Below are 18780 nucleotides of genomic sequence, written 5' to 3'. Positions count from 1 at the left end.
CATTAAATGTTTTTCATAAAATGATTGATTTTACAGGACTAACAAACCTACACAATAGTAACCTTTACATTCTACGAAGTATACCACTTGAAAACTGTCACTTGGCTCTAGGCAAGTTTATACAATTTATTGTTAACAAACTATCCTTGAATCTAAAAATATGTCAACTATTGAACAAATAATGTCCCTCTTACACTGTAATTATAACATTTAAATTTAAGAACATACATAAAAAGTTCTTCATTGTCTGAGAAAGAGAAGTCATTTGATACATATAATGTCATAATTACATGCCAAAAAAGATGAAAAATTTGGGATAGCTTTGTTTTTTTGTAAATAGGATATTTCTTTGTATTTATGCTTCAACAGTTTATATAGCATAATAATTTCTGATCTTATAAAATCTTGAATTTCTGTCTGACATTATTTATTAAATGTTTGTAATTTTGTATCCTGAACAGTAAAAAAAAATTAACCTTTTTTTCTCTTCGAACACAAAAAAATATGAGTTTTAAAAATCCCAAAGCTTCTTAACCATCGTCAGGAATACATGGCCACTAGGCAAGACCAGTCAAAATAACAGCCTCTGTCAACTAAATTTCAAAGGTCAGACTCCAATGCAGGTGCTTACTAGCTACTTAACACTGATTAAGTTATCTAATGTATTTGGACTTCAGTTTTTCATAATGGAGAAAACATTTTTCACTTAACAGGTTTGTTGTAAGAACTAAATAAGCTATAAATACACAAAATGTTTAGAAATAGCTATAATACACAAAATATTTACAAATAACTATAAATACACAAAGTGTTTAGAAATAGTGTTGGATAAATTAAATAAAATACAGTGCTTTAATCATCTTAGGAAATAAAATGTTAGAGTCTGAAGACCTGAATACAAGTTTTCTTTATTTTTCAACTAAGCTACTTTTTAAGTAAGTCATAGAGCTTCTCTAAACTTATAAGATGCAAGAAACAATATTGACATCAGAGTATAATCACATAGTCAACTAGAAAGTGTTGAATAGGTATTTTGTAAATTACTACTAATAATTGCACAAAATATACACATGATCTAAATCAATCTTTTCCAAATGTGAGCTCAAAAGTACATAGTACATGGCGAAATTAGAAAAAATAAGAACATAAAATTGTGATTCTTTTATCCCAAAAACATAACCTTTCTATTTTTGACTACTACATGTTCTTTTTAATGAGATATTGCTAGCAAGTCAACACAAACTTTTGATTTGTGTGTGTGTGTGTGCGTGTGTGAGCATGTGTGTGTGTGTGTGTTTGTGATGGTCTTGGGGTTTGTTATGGGCTTAAGTGCTGTCTCTGACTTTTGACCTCAAGACTATCTTTCTACCATGTGCCACAGCTCTACTTTTATTTTATTTATTTATTTTTTATATGTGTAGTTAACTGGAGATAAGAATCTTATGACTTTTCTGCCCATGTTGGCTTAGAACCATGATCCTGGGAACTCAGTGTTGAAAGTAGCTACGTGCCCAGCTCGAAACGTACTTTTAGATAATCTTCCATAAGCATGAAATCCTACAGTCTGTATGTCTTTGTTTTAAACTAAATATCAGACTCTTAACCTATCTTCTACCTTCATGCTATTTCATTATGCAAAATTCACCCATCCTTGATAGTTTCAGTATCTAGTCTATATTGATGTTATAAACAAATGAATTATCTCTGGCCTACACTAAGAAGAAAGAATTATAGCCTGAAAAATACTTTTTAAACAATTAGTGACAACTAGATAAAATGAGACCACTGAAGTCCAGAGAGTGGCATACCAATCTCTCAGCAAATATGAATACCAAAGTATTTCAAATTAATATATTCAGAAAAATAAGGATTTCAATAGAAATATATTCATCATACATTTCACTCAGTGCTTAATGGGTACTTCAACTTCTATAAAAGCAAAAAGTATCAGTTAACAATAACTGTGACAAACTGATGATTCTCAATTGAATTTCACTAACTAGTTCTACCTTTTACAATGCTACCTAAGTGGATTACCATCTGACCAATATTCCAATAGTGAATAGTACCTTTCTCACTTTTTATTTCTTATCAAAATGTGCAAGTCAACAATACAACTTGAGCTCCTTTGTAAAAAGCCTTCCCTCTTTTTCTAGGTAGTTAAACCTTTTCAAGATAAAAATGCTCTTCTTTCTCCATTAGGACTTTTCTTTAACTGGAGTCAATACTCACCACACTAGATTAAAAGATCACATCGATTTTTCTCCTCAAGAGGAGCAGTTATAACTTATATATGTCTGAAATGAGAGATTGATTTTGTGAAATGGGTTTAAACTAATGAATAAATTTATCTTAACATGTTTGGGACAATACCTGTAAAGCAGCTTCTTCAAGAATTTCAAGATCTTCCTCCAATTCATTGCCTATTATGCAAATAAAAAGTTTTACTAAAATATACTAATAGTTGATCTTTCTAGTCTTTTGTATTTATTGTATTTTTTAACAAATTTGCCATATTAGATTAAAAATATTTAACATTGTGGAGAAATTCCAGAGGTTTACATTTGAAAATGTATAATATTTTTAGCATGAATCAAAGACATAATTATCAAACCAGTATTTAAGAAACATCCTACAGTGGTTTCAGAAAAGATACACACATATATGTAGATCTATGTATATATAGATGTTTAGCTTTTGAATGAAGTATAGTTACTTTTGGATCAAAAAGTAAATTATTAGTTTATTCACTGATTTTCCTGAACCTGAATCATTTTATTTGGTTGACTCAAAACAGAGCTACACATTTTAATAAAGCAATGATGAGTTACAGAAAAAGGTAAGTTGATGACAGTATCCTCTGGTTATTTATTTATTTTTTGCCAGTCCTGGACTTGGGCTCAGGGCTTGAGCACTGTCCCTGGATTTTCTCAAGGATAGGGCTCTACCACTTGAGCCACAGCACCACTTCTGGCTTTTTGCTACGTATGTGGTACTGAGGAATCGAACTCGGGTCTTCGTGCATGCTGGGCAAGCACTCTACCACTAGGCCAAACTCCCGGCCCTGGTCATTTATTTTTTTCACTTATTGTTATGAAAAAGTTCAAGGAGAAATATTCAAATTGTACTAAAGTATGGAATAAGTAATTTTACTTCTCTAGCAAATTTAGTGACTCCTTCAGTGATATCCAGTTTGAAGTGTTTTTTTTTAATGTGTTACTGTTCTACTAAATCCTAACTGCATGTGTGTCAATACACACACAGGCACACACAGGCGCGCGCGCGCGCACACACACACACACACACACACACACACACACACACACACACACACACACACTGCAATCTGCTGTTCTCAATATAATCTGGACATCCTGTTGTCTGGTCATATAGGTCTGGTTTTTTTACCTGCTACACAGACATCCACTGTATAGATGAGCATCAGTTAGGTTCCAACCAACAGATATTTTCATGCTTCTAGATTTTACAATCAAAAGAACTACTATAATACTATATACACACACTATATATACTACTAGTGTATATATGTGTCTATACATACAGATGTGTATACACACACACACACACACACTTACACATCTTGAAGTTGCTGGGGACAGAACCAGGGCTTGAGTATACTATGCAAATACACTACCACTTATCTTCAAAATATATCCCAGATATATTTTTGATCATCTGTCAAATATATATAAAAAGCTATCATATTATAGAGTATATACATGTAAATTCTTAACAGCTATTGACAAAGCTCCTGCAAAGAGGATGCCATTGATTTTCCACATATTCAGAGACTATGTGAACTCTTTCTTATTTCTCCTAAGCTGGATTGAGGGAAGGGAGAAGATTGAAAGGGGTTAATCATGAAGAGAGAAAGGTGGATGAAAAGGTAATTAAAAAAAGAATGAAAGAAATTGCGGGAACGGACACCACCCGAGGATCCTTCTCGTATCACGCTTTTAATGAAGAGCCACTTGGTTAAAGGGAGAGCTGAAGCAGAGGGGCCCTGGGCCGGGAAATGCAACTGCTTATATAGGCCCAAGGAACAAAGGGCTCTCTACCATTGGCTGCTCTGTTGCTAAGGCCGTTTTGAGACTCGGGATTGGTCACGCCCTTTTTCGTCATGCCGGCAGACTGAAGAGCAACTTGATACTTAGTAACGAGTAAAGGCCTCGCACTCACATACCAAATAAGTTACAAGGAGCGAGGCAGGAAACAGGTGCCATCCGGCTCCCCACAAGAAATAAAGGCTTGAGTATAATGATAGTGTCAAAAAAAGAAATATATCTGATTGTTAATTTTGATTGTCCCCTTGAGGAGTGCTTAGAGAGTAAACAAACCTCTGTGGTGTCTATGAGGGCATATCCAGAGAAGCTTAACTAAACAGGGAAGTCCTACTCTGAATGTTAGGGCAACATATCTCTGAAACTAGACTGAAGAAAAGGGAGACAAGAAGAAAAGGAAAGCGAAAAAAGAAAAAAGAATGTTATTGCAGGGTTTCTCTCTGGTTCCTAGCTGCCATGATGTGAACTGTGCTGCTACTTCACACTTTCCCAGCGATAATGGGCTGAAACAGATGCCATAATGAAATAAATATTCATCCTCCACGTAGTTATTTCAAATTCTTCGTCACATTGATAAAAATAAAAACTCTAACTTAGAAAAGATGGCTATTTGGAGTGAGCATTAGGGCATATAATAGCAATACCTATTAATTCCAGTTACTGTGAACATGAAATGCTAAACTATGTAGGGAAACTATAGAAGTGAACTGATAAGCACTTGAAAGATTTTTATTTTTACCCTTCTGATTACAAATTTGTAATGTTATATAAATGGTTCTACAATGATCATTGCCTTATCTGTATTCTAGTCCATAAGAAAAAACTTCTAAATAGCTGTCTATTTTTAATTTGCCTTCGTTAATCCATGCTGAAATTATATTTCTCTCATTACAGTAACATATCTGTTTTAAATATGAATATAAACAAGCATTCATTGGAGATGTAGTTCAATGGGAGAGTGCTTGCCTAGCATGTACAAGGTCCTGAGTTCAGTTTCCAGCACTACAAAAAAATAAAGCCAAAGTTTCATATGCAATGACAAATTCTAGTAAACTTCTCAAACACATGCAATTATATAAAAATTATCCTTTTAACAGCTCACCTTAGCAATCTTAGTTACAACCTCTTCTTCCAGTTCTGCTTATCTTTAAAATTTGAATAGGCTCAGATTTTTTGCTTTTGTTTGTTTTTGTAGTGTTGTTGTTTTTTTGTGCCAGAATTGGACTTGAACTTAGGCCTACATGTTACCCCTTAGTTTTTTTCTCAAGGCTAGAGCTACTACCTAAACCACTGATCTACTTACGGCTTTTTTTGGTGAGTAGTTGGAAATAACATTCTTGAACTTTCCTTCCCAAGCTGACTTTCAACTACAACCCTCAGATTTCAGCCTGCTGACTAGCTAGGATAAAAAACGGGACTCGCGGTACCTGACTTAGGCTACATCAAATTTTAGATTAGCCTGGTTATACAGGATTAACCCAATGCCTAACACATAGCATTTTTGCACTTACACAGGGCATTCATATGTGTGGATAAATAAGATTGCAAGAATACCCTTCTGTGTCCTCTGAAACAACCTTCAGTCACACATACTAAGCAGTTTACTGCTCATGAATACAGGACGTTATGGTAATCATTTTACTATGTATTTTCAGATGTTCTATAACAAACTTTGAATCATTTTTTTTTCTCTTGGTTCATTTTATTTTAGAATTCTAGCACTACTTATTTACCAGCTGGGATAAGCCATTAAGCTCAAGTTACTCAAGCTCAAGCTCTTGTGTGTGATCTTTAAAAAAAATTTTATTGTCAGGGTAATGTATAGAGGGGTTACAGTTACATTCACCAGGTAGTAGGTACATTACTTCTCACACATTGATACTCCTTCTCATGGTTTTTGTCCCCATTTCCCTTTCGCTATCCCCTAGCAATCATCTTGTTTTCCCCTTCCCTTTCCTACTTCAAATAAACAAATAAATATATAAACAATAGTTTTTAAAAAATTGTTAACAAATAGGTAGTTTTTAAACAGACTTACCAATAGGAAGTGCTAGATCCTTTTTCATCAAAGCTGCTGCACAAACCCCACCAAGATTTGCTAATTCTTTTTCCAACTGAATGACTCCCTGGAATATTGAATAAAGTTTAGTGTTAAAAAATATTTTGAAAGTAACATGGATCACAAAGAAAATGTTACCCAAACACATTCATTACCTTTGAAACAAAAGAATATGTTTAAACTAATGGGTTAAACTGATAGTGGAAGTCGTTTAATATTATACATCATGCCAGTTCCAAGGTTGGGTTTACAGATTCACTGTACAATGGTTTTTGATTATTTAAAAGGAACTCAATTATTTCTGACTTTGATTTTTAGTGTGCAATTTAAAACATTTAGGAAATTTGGAAGTGGAGGTGTGGCTCATGTGTTAGAGCATCAACCTTGAGCATAAAAGCCACATTACAACTTTGAGTTCAAATTCCAGTACTGGTGTTAAAAAGAACCAACACGAACACCTATAGCTCACACTTGTAATCCTAGCTACTCAGGAGGCTGAGAACTGAGGATCAAAGCTGGAATCCAGCTCAGCCGTAAACTCCTGAGACTTCAATTAGTTATTGAAAAAGCTAAAAGCAGAGCTGTGATTCAAGTGGTAGAGCACTACCCCTGGGCAATAAGCTCAGGATCAGTGCTCAGATCCGGAGTTCAAGGACCAGGATTGCTCTGTTCCTCCCCCAAAATGCAGCAGGGGCTGGGAGTTTGGCCTAGCCCCTGGGAGTTTGGCTTTCCTAGCATCTGCGAAGACCCGGGTTTGATTCCTCGGTACCACATACCAGGCCTGGGCCTGAGCACTGTCCTTGGGCTTTTCCCTCAGGGTTAGAGCTCTACCACTTGAGCTTTAGCACCACTTTCAGCTTTTTTTCTATGTATATGGTACCGAGGAATCGAACCCGGGTCTTCGCTCATGCTAGGCAAGCACTCTACCACTAGGCCAAACTTCCGGCTGCTAATTACACTTAAATGTACTCTTCAAAACCACAGATGTTACACAAATTGTATTTTCTTAACGAAAGTAACAAAGGACTATTGCACACAATTAAACTATAAATTATTTAAAATTACCTAACCATAACTTAAATTTAGTCTTGCTTAATACTGATAATGCAATGTAATTTAAATCAACAGGCCCTTAGAAATATAATCTTCTTAGACAAAAGAAAAAGATAATTTGCTTTTACCTCATCAGGTCCAGGGCTAAATTCATATCCAATTGCAAAACACTTGAAACCATAGAACGAAGCTTTGTCATCTTTTACATAATCTGAAGCAGTTTCCAATGAAAAAAGGGCCTCATTTCCTTACCAAAATAAAAGAAAAAAGGCCATCATTGGGATCTAAGTATGTTTTTTAAAATTAAAAATTTCCTATCTTTTATCCATCTTAAGTATCCAGATCGTTAGATGCTTTTTTTGAGGGAGATTTCCTCCGTCCATTTGGGCAAACTGTTAAATACAACATTAACAACAAAGCCACCTCAGGTGCACGATAGTTCATTTAATCTCTACTCTTTAGTTTATGCAGGCATTTCTTTGGTCAGCTATCAAATGGATGACTGGATAGACAAACATGTTTCTAGGCTGACTCAGACTAGACATTTCTATTCAGTTAGGCAATTCTACTCTGGTTCTTAGCTTTTACTGAATTCTTGACCCTCAATCAAACGAAGACATTTCTGGGTTGAAAGAATAAGTTTGTGAAATGATTTTGAAGTATCACAAATTCCGTTTTAGCTTGTTATAAATACAATAGAGTACACAAAAATTTTAAAACATAACTTTTTCTTAAAGAAAAGGACAAATATCAATAAAAAGAAATGAGCAAATAGGCATCAAGCATGGTGTTGCATGCCTACCATCCCAGCTACTCAGTAAGCATAGACAGGAAGATGACAATTTGAAGCCCATCAGGGCAAAACAACAACAAGTATCAAGCATGGTAGGACAAGTCTGTTGCACTAGCTGACTGAGAAGTGGAGATAGGAGAATCATGGTCTCAAGTGAGCCTGGGAAAAAGCACAAGACCCTATCTAAAAACACAAACAAAAAAAGAGCTGGGGCTGGCCTATCAAGCCTGAAGTTCTGACGTCCACGATGAGGAAAAATACGTGTATATGTCTTTCACACACACACACACAACCACACATTCCTCAGAAACGGCTTACAAATTCTTCTCAAGGGAGGAAATTGAGATTTTAGTTAAGTGTAGAAATTTTTATACTTATCAAGAAAATAAAAGACATAAAACATTTTGCTAGACTTCGGCACCATCCATAAAATAGGCCCTCCTCAGTATTAATACATCCCCCCCCAACCTTCAAAACAGTCTCTCCTTCAAAACTCATATCATACTATGCATCTTTTTCAGAGTCATCGTAATCCTTAACCAAACCAAAGCACATAATAAATCTTTAATAATTTCCTCTACAAGTAAATGTTTTCAATAACACATGCTTAACAAGTGCATATAAATACATATTTTTCTCCAATAAAATGCACATATATACATATATTTTCCATAATTAAACAGAAGAGAATCTGGGTGTTAGTGCCTGATGCCTGAAATTCTAGCTATGCAAGAGGCTGAGATTTGAAGACTGTGGTTCAAAGCCACCTAGGTAAGGAAAGTCCGTGAAACTCTTATTTCCATTTAATCATCAGAAAACTGGAAGTGGAGCTGTAGCTCAAAGTGGTAGAGTGCAAGCCTTGAGCAAAAACGTTCAGGGATAGCACTTAGGCTCTGACTTCAAGCCCTACTACTGACAAAACAAACAAAAAATAAGAACCTAGAAGAGAAATACTTACCTGGTAACACTAAAACCATAGTAGGCCATCCAGAAGATCCTGAAAATTTCTTCAATTCTATCCATGAATTTAGATTTTCATGAACAGATGTCAATTTTGGTCCATATGCTGCATTCTGAAAAATTCTGACAGGAATCAACAAACGGAGGACATCTTCTGATTGTGCAGTACCACACTGAGGGTCAAATTCAACTGTCATCCACCTGACACATTCTGGGAATGTCACCTAGCAATAGGCAAGTGGACATAAATGTATATAAGTTACACACCTGTGTTTACCTATATTTTTATTTTAAAAAGACAACACAATGATTAACTATTAAATTAAAAGAAAACAAAATGTTACCTATGAAAGAGAAGAAGGGAAGAGAATAGAAGGAACAGGGATAAAAGCTAAATATGCTTTATACATTGACACAGGGCTATGTAACTGTAAAAACAATTCCTAGATATTTAAACAAAATAATGCCCAAATACTATATAATCAGAGAGTATCTCAACTTTTTTTGAAAGAAAAATTATCCATTTATTTTTTAATTGTAATGTATAGAGGGGTTACAGTTACATTTGCCAGATAGTAAGTGTATCACTTCTCATACGTTGAAATCCCTTCTCATGTCTTTGTCCCCATTTCTCTGCCCCCACCATACCAATCATCCTGTTTCCCCCCTTCCCTTTCCTATTTCAAATAAACAAATAAAAACATATATGCAATATGCCAGGTAACAAAGTCAGATACTATAACAATATGAGATTAATCAAAGGGCAACAAAAGAGAAGAGAAATAACAGTACTTGATAATTCTAATTTACCTCAAGAAACAATATTTAGTTACCCTTATTAGTTAGGATATAATCAAAGGATTAAAGATCCATCTACTCTCTTCCACACACAGAACAAAAGAATAGGTAAATAATTATATTTTCTTTTTCTTTATCTTTTTTTTCTTTATCTTTTTTTTTCTTTATCTTTCTTTTTTCTTTTTCGTTTGCCTGTCTGGGGGTACTTGATCTCAGGGCCTGGACACTGTCCTTGGGCTTTCTCAAAGCAAGCACTCTACCACTTGAGTCACAGCACCACGTCTAGCCTTTTCTGTGTATGGAATCAAACCTAGGACTTCATGCATGCTGGGCAAGCACTCTACTACTAGGCTACGCTCCCAGCCCCAGTAAGTAATTTTCTAATTTCAATATTGTCAGTATCATTGAACGCAAAGATTCCAAATGTATGCAAAAGAGAATTCAAGTGACCTCGTGGTCCTTCTTTTAAATTAGTATCATCAGTACAAACTCATAAAAATTTTTTCTCTTTTAAAAACTCCACGTACATGTAGTTTTGTGAAAAACTAAAACTCAAGGAAACAAAGAGACAGAGTGAGGGAATTTGAAATCAAAAGTAACTTAAGAGATATCAACAGAAAGCCATGTAGCTCACATATATAAACCTGATTACTCAGGAGGCTGAGATCTGAGGATCAAGGTTTAATGTCAGCCCTGGTACAAGAGGACCTGAGACTCTTACTCCAATTAACCTCTAGAAAACGGGAAGTGGGGCTTGGTTCAAGGGTATGTTCATAGCCATGAGCTGAAGAGCCCAGACCCAGTACAAGCCCCATGACCCACCAAAGAGAAAAAGAGATACGAACAGCAGCAAGATATGCGTGCAGTGTTCTGATTCAAACAAACTAGTAAAATTTACATGATATTTGGTGATAGTAAGGAATTATTATTATGGTTATTTTTAAAGGTTCTTAGAGTTTATGTATGTATATATATATATATATATATGTACAAAGAAGTGTGTACTGGGGGAGATTAAATGAAATAGAAGACTTGAACCTAGGGAGATTGATAAATGGCATGGCTTCTACCATCTTTTATTCATTTACATATTTTCTACATTTAAAAATATGAATATTTCATAATTAAACAATGTGTTAATTTGCAATTACAAAGATGAAGTAGATGAATACTTCTCACTAATTTTCACATGCAGTTTGACTTTTAAATACTCAATAATGATAACATTAAATTTATAAAGCACTTCCTTGCACTAAACATAGTAAACTATTTAATCCCTACATTGTCCATGTCACTTTGCAAAGCTGAGACTGTGGTGCAAATGCAATAGATTACAAAATAATATTAGTCACAACATACAGCATATGTGTGCAGCACTACAGAATAACTTTCATGAACTTATCAACCTATATTTTTTTCCCTCAGTCTTGGGACTTGAACTCTGGGCCTGGGGATTGTCCCTAAGCTCTTCAGCTCAAGGTTATTATTACCTTACCCCTACAGGTACAGTGTCACTTCTGGTATTCTGGTGATTAACTGGAGATAAAAATCTCACAGACCTTTTAGTGCCCACAGTGGTTTGAACAGTGATCCTCAGATTTCAGCTTACTTACTAGCTAGGATTATAAGCAAGAGCCACTGTGCCCAGCTCCAACCTACATTCTTTTTTTGCATATTTAAATTTTTTATTGTAATGTACAATGGGTTACAGTTATATTTGCCAAATAGTAGATGCATTACTTTTCATACATTGATATCCCTTCTCATGTTTTTGTCCCCATTTCCCTCCCACTACCCATTCCCAATCATCTTGTTTTCTCTCCTTTCCTATTTCAAATAAACCTATACACAATATGCCAGGCAACAAAGTCAAAGACAGTAACAATATGAGATTAACCAAAGGGCAACAAAAGAGAAGAGAAATAACATAGTACATTAAAAACAACAATCACACGATAAAGCTCTTATTTCCATATCCTGGAGATCCCTTCATTTAGCCTATATGACCTTATGTACCTAGTTTTATGCTATTGTAATCCCCTGTTAAGAAAGTCCTAGGTGTGCACTAATTATTACAAATGAGGGAAACCATTCATCCTTGTTCCTTTGGGTCTGTCTTACTTCACCTAATATGATTTTTTCCAAGTCTTTCCAATGGGGCAATGTCATTCTTTCTGATGGCAGCACAGAATTCTATCCAACCTACAAAATGGAAAAACCTCCCACGCTCCTGGATTGGAAGAATTAACATCATGAAAATGGCAATCTTGCCAAAGGCTATCTACAAATTCAACGCAATACCCATCGATATGCCAATGTCATTCTTTAAAGAAATATGGAATAATAAAAGACCCTGTATATCAAGAACAATTCTTAGCAGAAAGAACAGTGCAGGAGGAATTTCAACACCAAACTTTAGACTCTATTACAGAGATATAGTGGCCAAAACAGCTTGGTACTGGCACAACAACAGGCCTGAAGACCAATGGAATAAAACTGAGGACCCACAGACATATGGCCACCTAATCTTTGATAATGGAGCCAAAAAAAAAATAGAATGGAAGAAAGACAGTCTCTTCAACAACTGGATGCTGGCAGAACTGGTTAAGCACCTACAGAAAACTAAAGTCGGATCCTTCTTTGTCACCCTGCACCACGATTAACTCCAAATGGATCAAAGACCTGGAGGTAAAAGCAGATACACTGAAAACTTTACAAGAAGGAATAGGAGATACACTAGGTCTCCATGGCACAGGTCAAAACTTTCTTAATAAGGACCCAGAAACACAACAAATCAGAGAAAGTCTGGATAAGTGGGACTGTATTAAACTGCAGAGCTTTTATATGGCAAAGGACATAGCTAGTCAATAAACTAGAAAGCCTACAGAGTGGGAGAAGATCTTCACCAACCATACAACAGACAAAGGCCTCATATCTAAAATATATCAACAGCTCAAAAATTAAATCACTCCAAAACTAATATCCAAAGAAACAACCATCCCATTAAAAGATGGGCCAAAGACTTAAAGAGAGTCTTCTCTGAAGAAGAAATAAGTATGGCCTATAGACACATGAAGAAATACTCAAATCTCTGAGCATAAAAGAAATGCAAATCAAAACAACTCTAAGATTCCACCTCACTCCAGTAAGAATGGCCAGGATCAAGAAATCTAAGAAAGCTAACAACAACAGATGCTGGAGGGGGTGTGGCCAGGAGGGATCACTACTACACTGTTGGTGGGAGTGCAAACTCGTTCAACCACTATGGAAAGCAATATGGCAGTTCCTTAAAAGACGAAACATCGAGCTCCCCTATGGCCCAGCAATTCCACTACTACGCATTTACCCAATTGTCCAGAAACAAGGACATACTAAATCTACTAGCACAACAATGTTCATTGCTGCACTATTTACCATAGCAAAAATATGGAACCAACCTAGATGCCCTTCAGTTGATGAGTGGATCAACAAGTTGTGGTATTTGTACACAATGGAATTCTATGCTGCTGTCAGAAAGAATGACATCGCCCCATTTGTAAGGAAGTTAGAAGACTTAGAAAAACTCATATTAAGTGAAGTAAGCCAGACTCAAAGGATCATAGGCTCAATGGTTTCCCTCATTTGTCATAATCAGTAGAAACCTTGGGCTCTCCTAACAGAGATTTAAAATAGAACAAAACCTAGATACATAAGGCCATATAGAATGACGCTAAATGAAAGGACCTCCAGGATATATAGACAAAAGCCATATAATGAGTGATTGTTGTCCTTAATGTACTATGTTATCTCTCATCTCTTTTGCTGTCTCTTGGTTATCTCATATTGTTACAGTATTTCACCTGGTTATCTGATTTATTGTATATATGCGTATTTGGTTATTTGATGTTGGACAGAGAAGGGAGGAAAACAAGATGAGGGGCGGGGGTGGGGGGAGGGAAAATGGGCCAAGACATGAGAAAGGGTATCAATGTATGTGAAGTAATGCACCTTCTATCAGGTGAATATAATGTAACCCTTCTATTAATTACAATAAAAATATATGAAAAAATACTCTTTCCTGCAGTCTTTTGGGTAACAGGGCCCAACAATCTACAGATGCTATAAAAGAACTTAGATTTAGGAGCTTTTCACTTGCTAAACTGACAATCTACCAATTGAACCAGGCCTGCAGCTCTCTTTCTTTCATTTTACAGTGTTGGAAATCAATCTCAATGTTAATCCTACTCAAGCACTCTATCACTGAACTACATCCTCAGGCAAAAGGTTGTATTTCTGAACATAAGAACATTTTTTCAGGTATCACCAAAAACACCTGATCCAATTTTAAATGTAGGTTCTCAGATGCTTACCTTGTAGTGCATCACACAGGCAGGCTTGTATGGGTGCTCACTCTCTATTACAGCATAGTGATTAGAGGTTGTACAAGCTGAGAGACCTTGCTCAGGCTGGTTTCCTGTGGTGCTGTCTGTTGACTGGTTGGGATTAAATGCAGGGGGTGCATACTTCTGGTTTAAAATAGCAACTGAAGGAAGCAATTGTTGGACAAGGCCAAAGACTTCTACAGCTACCTGGTAAATATAAAAAATACTAAATGAGATAATAAGTATGAAAATGGTTTTAAATAACAAATTATTGGTAACCCTATTAATATCCAATAACCTAGCCAATATCTACTAGATAAATTTTTGCTCAAAGAGAAATGTATTCTATAAACAACAACAAAGACAATCTAACATGGTCTCTATATATTTTAACACTTCTGCTTTTCTAAAAACAAAAAAAGATTCACTTTATTGGTACTAGAGGATAATACCTGTAAGCCTATGTACTAGGGAGGTTGAGACCTGAATGATCACAGTTCATGGCCAGCCCAGGCAGAAAGTGCACCAGACTTTATCACCAAACTCCAGCAAAAAACAGGGCTAGAAGCATGGCTCCATGGTAGAGCAAGAGCCTAGCAAATGAGGCCTTGATTCAAATCCCAGTACTCCTCCTCACCAAAAGGAGATTTATCTTAGATTTTATAGTAAAATAACCAAGTCTAAAATTTTAAACATATGTTCTTTCCTGGGATCTATTAGGTTTTATGTAATACTTAATAATTTCAGAGAGCAACAGATTATGATTTCTTCTGTGCCTTGGAATATTTCACTATTTGAAAATACTCCTTACCTTTCCTAATGCTATAGAAATTTGGTATTAAGCTCATAAATTAAATACACAAACACACATAAACTCAGTTAAGTTCTTATATGTCATATTTCTAAAATATACTTCTCATTTCCAAATTCTTCAAATGTAAAGTAAGTAAGTGTGTATATACATGCTGTGCCTCAAAGACTGAAGGATACAAAGTAAAAAAAAGTGACTATTTTTTTTAAAAGATTCAAAGTTATAGAATTACACACCTTGGGAATAGCAGCAGCTACTGGTCCTATGTAGGCTATAATAAGAGGAAGCAGCATGGAAAACAGACTGGAAGAACTAAGCAGTTCTGGAATGTCATCAGCTAAAAAAAGCAGTAAAACTATAGTTAGATGGTAGTTTCACTGTATCATATACATATTATCTTGTATTTATAGTCTTTTTGAGCAAAAGCATGGTTGATATTACTTTTTATACAGCATCTGATACTATTTTAAGCACTTGTGTTAGTTCAATTGATCTTCATAATTATTTCACTATCCCACTCAAACTTCCACTATTCTCTAAAATCTTGGAAAAACCAAGGTATATCATGTGTAAATATTTATCCCAAATGCTTAATATGTGTTAAGTGTCTATATATTAATACTGCCAAGACTGAAAACTAGTTTAATAGCCATGATTTTCAACTGCTAGCCTTGTACCAAACTAGACTATATGAGTGACAATGTGCAAATTGTTTTAATTTGAAAAACAGTAATAACAGAATTACCTCAAAGAATGATGTGAAGATTACATGACTTAATGATTCTAAAACATTTAGAACAAAGCCTACATACAGAAAGCATTACAAAAGTATTTGCTGATTTTGAGCTACACTCCTACTTTCCCAAGAAAACTACTTTGCATAGACTTTTTTTTGTCATGGATTCCTGAATGTGATGCTATGGAGACAAGTTGTGTAGAATCTACATACATTAGTATTATAGGCCAATTATCCATTCAAATATTGATTTATAGACCAGGTACTAAATTATAATAGGTTGGGAGGAAAACAGTTTCTTAGTATAATCTAAACCTCTGGTGTAGAGCAAACATTCCCTATTTTTAGTAGGCTTACCATATACAACTAGTTTGGGGAACAAAAGTTAATAAGGGATGAATGTTTTTATACTGATAACTCTGAATACTAAAGAATTAGATGGAGAATATGTGACAGGTAGTAGTTAGTATAATCATCTGTGAATAATTACACACAGTTGAACCATGACAGTCTGAGAGGTAATACAGAACAGACAGGAGAAGACAAACTGGAGTTTCCAATGGAAAATTCATAGAACTTTAAATAGCACAAGTGAACGTTAAAGAGGATTGCCAGATCTTGTGATAAATGATAATGAAAACAGACTATCAGGAGAAAAATCTTTTTTACTACTAAAAATAATACAGCAAGAACCCAGGTTTATCAAGACAAAATTTTTTTCTTAATGGGTTAACTGAGAAAATAAAAATACCACGTGTACTTTAGTGTACAGAGCATGAATGATCCAAAATTAATGTTCTTGTTGCTCTATGATAACCAAAATAGTTGAGATTCTATAAAATGCCTTCTATTCAGCAACTGTATACAAGTAAAAGAATGACTCTGGAAGAGAGGGGGAAGTCTTACCATCCACAGCAAGAGCTCTGTGCAACAGGTCCTTAGCAGCTCGAACCACAGTGCTTACCACAGAGAGAGCCCTGCTACAGTTTTTATCTTCTTCATTGGCTTTACTCAGAAGCTGGGATTGTAAATCTCCATCAAATTCACTCCTGTGACATGTGGAAGAAAAAAGTAGTTGACAATGGTAAGTGTGCATGCCAGTGAGTGTACGTGCGCACACACAACACACACACACACACACACACACACACACACACACACACACACACACACACACACACAGAAGTACTGAGGCTTGAACTCATTTCTTGCATAGATTTTTCTGCTCAAGCCACATCCCCACTTCTCCCTTTTTGCTAATTAACTGAGATAAGAATTTCACATACTTTTCTGGCAGGACTAGCTTCGAATCTAGTTCCTCAGATCTCAGCCTTCTGAATAGCTAGGATTATAGGTATGAGCCACAAGTAACTGCTATATACACACTTAGTAACTGTCTGGCATACTGAAATACAAAATTCTTCTTTTGTGCATGCAACAATGTTTATGATTGTGAAAAGAAAAATCTATTGCAGTGCTTATACAATTTCTTTACGAGTGGTTTAAAAGGACTAGAAATCTTACAAATCTTAACAACATTGCTTATTTGCTCCCTGATATGAGTATTTAAAATCATATTGAAGGGAAAAGAAAAATCTTTATTTAGGGTAATTATTTTTTAATTAACTATCTAGGCAGTGTGCCCCAGATTGTTTATGAAGAAAACAGAGGAATAAACCTCTAAAAGTGACATGAATTTGATGCTAAGTTAGACTAAGGATAAATGTGGTAAATGATATTCATTGCTATCTAAGACTCCAATTAACTTACATAACAAAAATTCAGACAATTGGCCAACTGGTGGCTCACAGTTGTAATCCTAGCTACTCAGGAGGCTGATAGTGGTTTGAAGCCAGGTTGAACAGGAAAAGTCCAAGAAACTCATCTCCAATTAGCCACAAAAAAGCTAGAAGTGGTTAAAAGAAAAACAGCTAGAAGTGGAACTGTGGCTCAAGTGGTAGAATGCTAGCCTTGAGCAAAAATAGCTCAGGGGCAGCAACCAGACTGAATTCAAGCTCCAGTACAAGTACAACTCCCCTCCTTCCCAAAAAAGGAAAAGAAAAAAATCCAGACACAGTGAAAAATGCATATTTACACTAGGATTGTTACCAGTTTTTTTCTTGTTTATAAAATGAATGGTTTTTGTTAAAAATATTATTAGAAAAATATCCTTTTATGCTTTAGGGTTCCAGGAGCTTGTAGGACCAAAATTCATAAATATTTACAAAGTATTCTGCAACTGGATAACAGGATCAGGTACAGTTGATCTGATCATTCATTCTAAATATTTATAAAAATAATTACATAAGAAATTAAAAAGTAATAATATATAGCACATACATCCAATCTACAAACTTTCAGTAGTATTAAAGGAATAACAGGAAAAAATTTAAAGCAGTAATCTCTACACTGAACATTAAATTTGCACTTTAAAATTAGGCATCTTTATTATGAATTAGCACAAATATGTGTCAAGTAAAAATATTTATAACAATTAAAACTATGCATTCAGTCATTTTTACCTTGGTAGTATGTTGTATGTTATAGCACTTTAGAATATTTCATCACATCTATCTGTAGATCCACCCACCTATAGTAGAGTATCTGTGGAATCTGTCCTCTAGTTTGATTTGTGCCATTACTACTCAAGCTGCATGTGCTGAATGTAAAGGTCACACCGTCGGGACATTGAACTGTGGTCATTCCTCCATCTCCATTGGCTGTACGGCTTCCATAGTTCCTCAAGCGCACAGCATATTTAATATTTTCCTTTAAGAGAAAGATGTAAAAACATGTTTATATTTATTTATAATGTACAGAAAATTCACAAAAAGAATTCCATAAGTAAAACTAGGCAAATATACTTATAGATGTTACTGAATGTTTTCAATGAATCAAATATGATAGCTTAATGTCTTAAATAGACAGCTTAATTAAGTTAATCTTAAAGGAATAACTAGCTCCAAATCACACAGCTAGTAAGGGGATTAGAATTTGAATATTAGTGTAGCTAGCTTATTTTCTTAACTCCACTGCTACAATATCAACCATAGAAAAGATTTTAAGAATGTAAGCAAATACTTTCTCTTCATGAATTTGAACCTTGAAGTAATTTTACTTCATTTTT

The 18780-nt window shown here is 35.1% G+C and overlaps 1 protein-coding gene across 10 annotated transcripts in view; it reads right to left on the bottom strand.

Annotated features, from left to right (window-relative positions):
- Mycbp2 (MYC binding protein 2) overlaps positions 1–18780 on the bottom strand; it is a 243921-nt gene that overhangs the window by 101831 nt on the left and 123310 nt on the right. For all 10 annotated transcript variants that reach the window (XM_090342005.1, XM_090342006.1, XM_090341998.1 and 7 more), the window contains 8 exons: positions 18244–18422; positions 16560–16702; positions 15154–15254; positions 14095–14313; positions 8946–9171; positions 7323–7441; positions 6121–6208; positions 2374–2423 (listed from right to left, as the gene is read on the bottom strand). In XM_090342005.1, coding sequence (XP_090198131.1) covers positions 2374–2423; positions 6121–6208; positions 7323–7441; positions 8946–9171; positions 14095–14313; positions 15154–15254; positions 16560–16702; positions 18244–18422 — 1125 coding nt within the window. The remainder of the gene's footprint in view (positions 1–2373; positions 2424–6120; positions 6209–7322; positions 7442–8945; positions 9172–14094; positions 14314–15153; positions 15255–16559; positions 16703–18243; positions 18423–18780) is intronic.

This window comes from Megascapheus bottae, chromosome 11 (assembly GCF_031878675.1).
Source record: "Megascapheus bottae isolate mThoBot1 chromosome 11, mThoBot2.hap1, whole genome shotgun sequence".
Taxonomy (NCBI): domain Eukaryota; kingdom Metazoa; phylum Chordata; class Mammalia; order Rodentia; family Geomyidae; genus Megascapheus; species Megascapheus bottae.
Note: the sequence above shows the minus strand (reverse complement) of the source record. Positions and strands in the feature narration are given on the sequence as shown.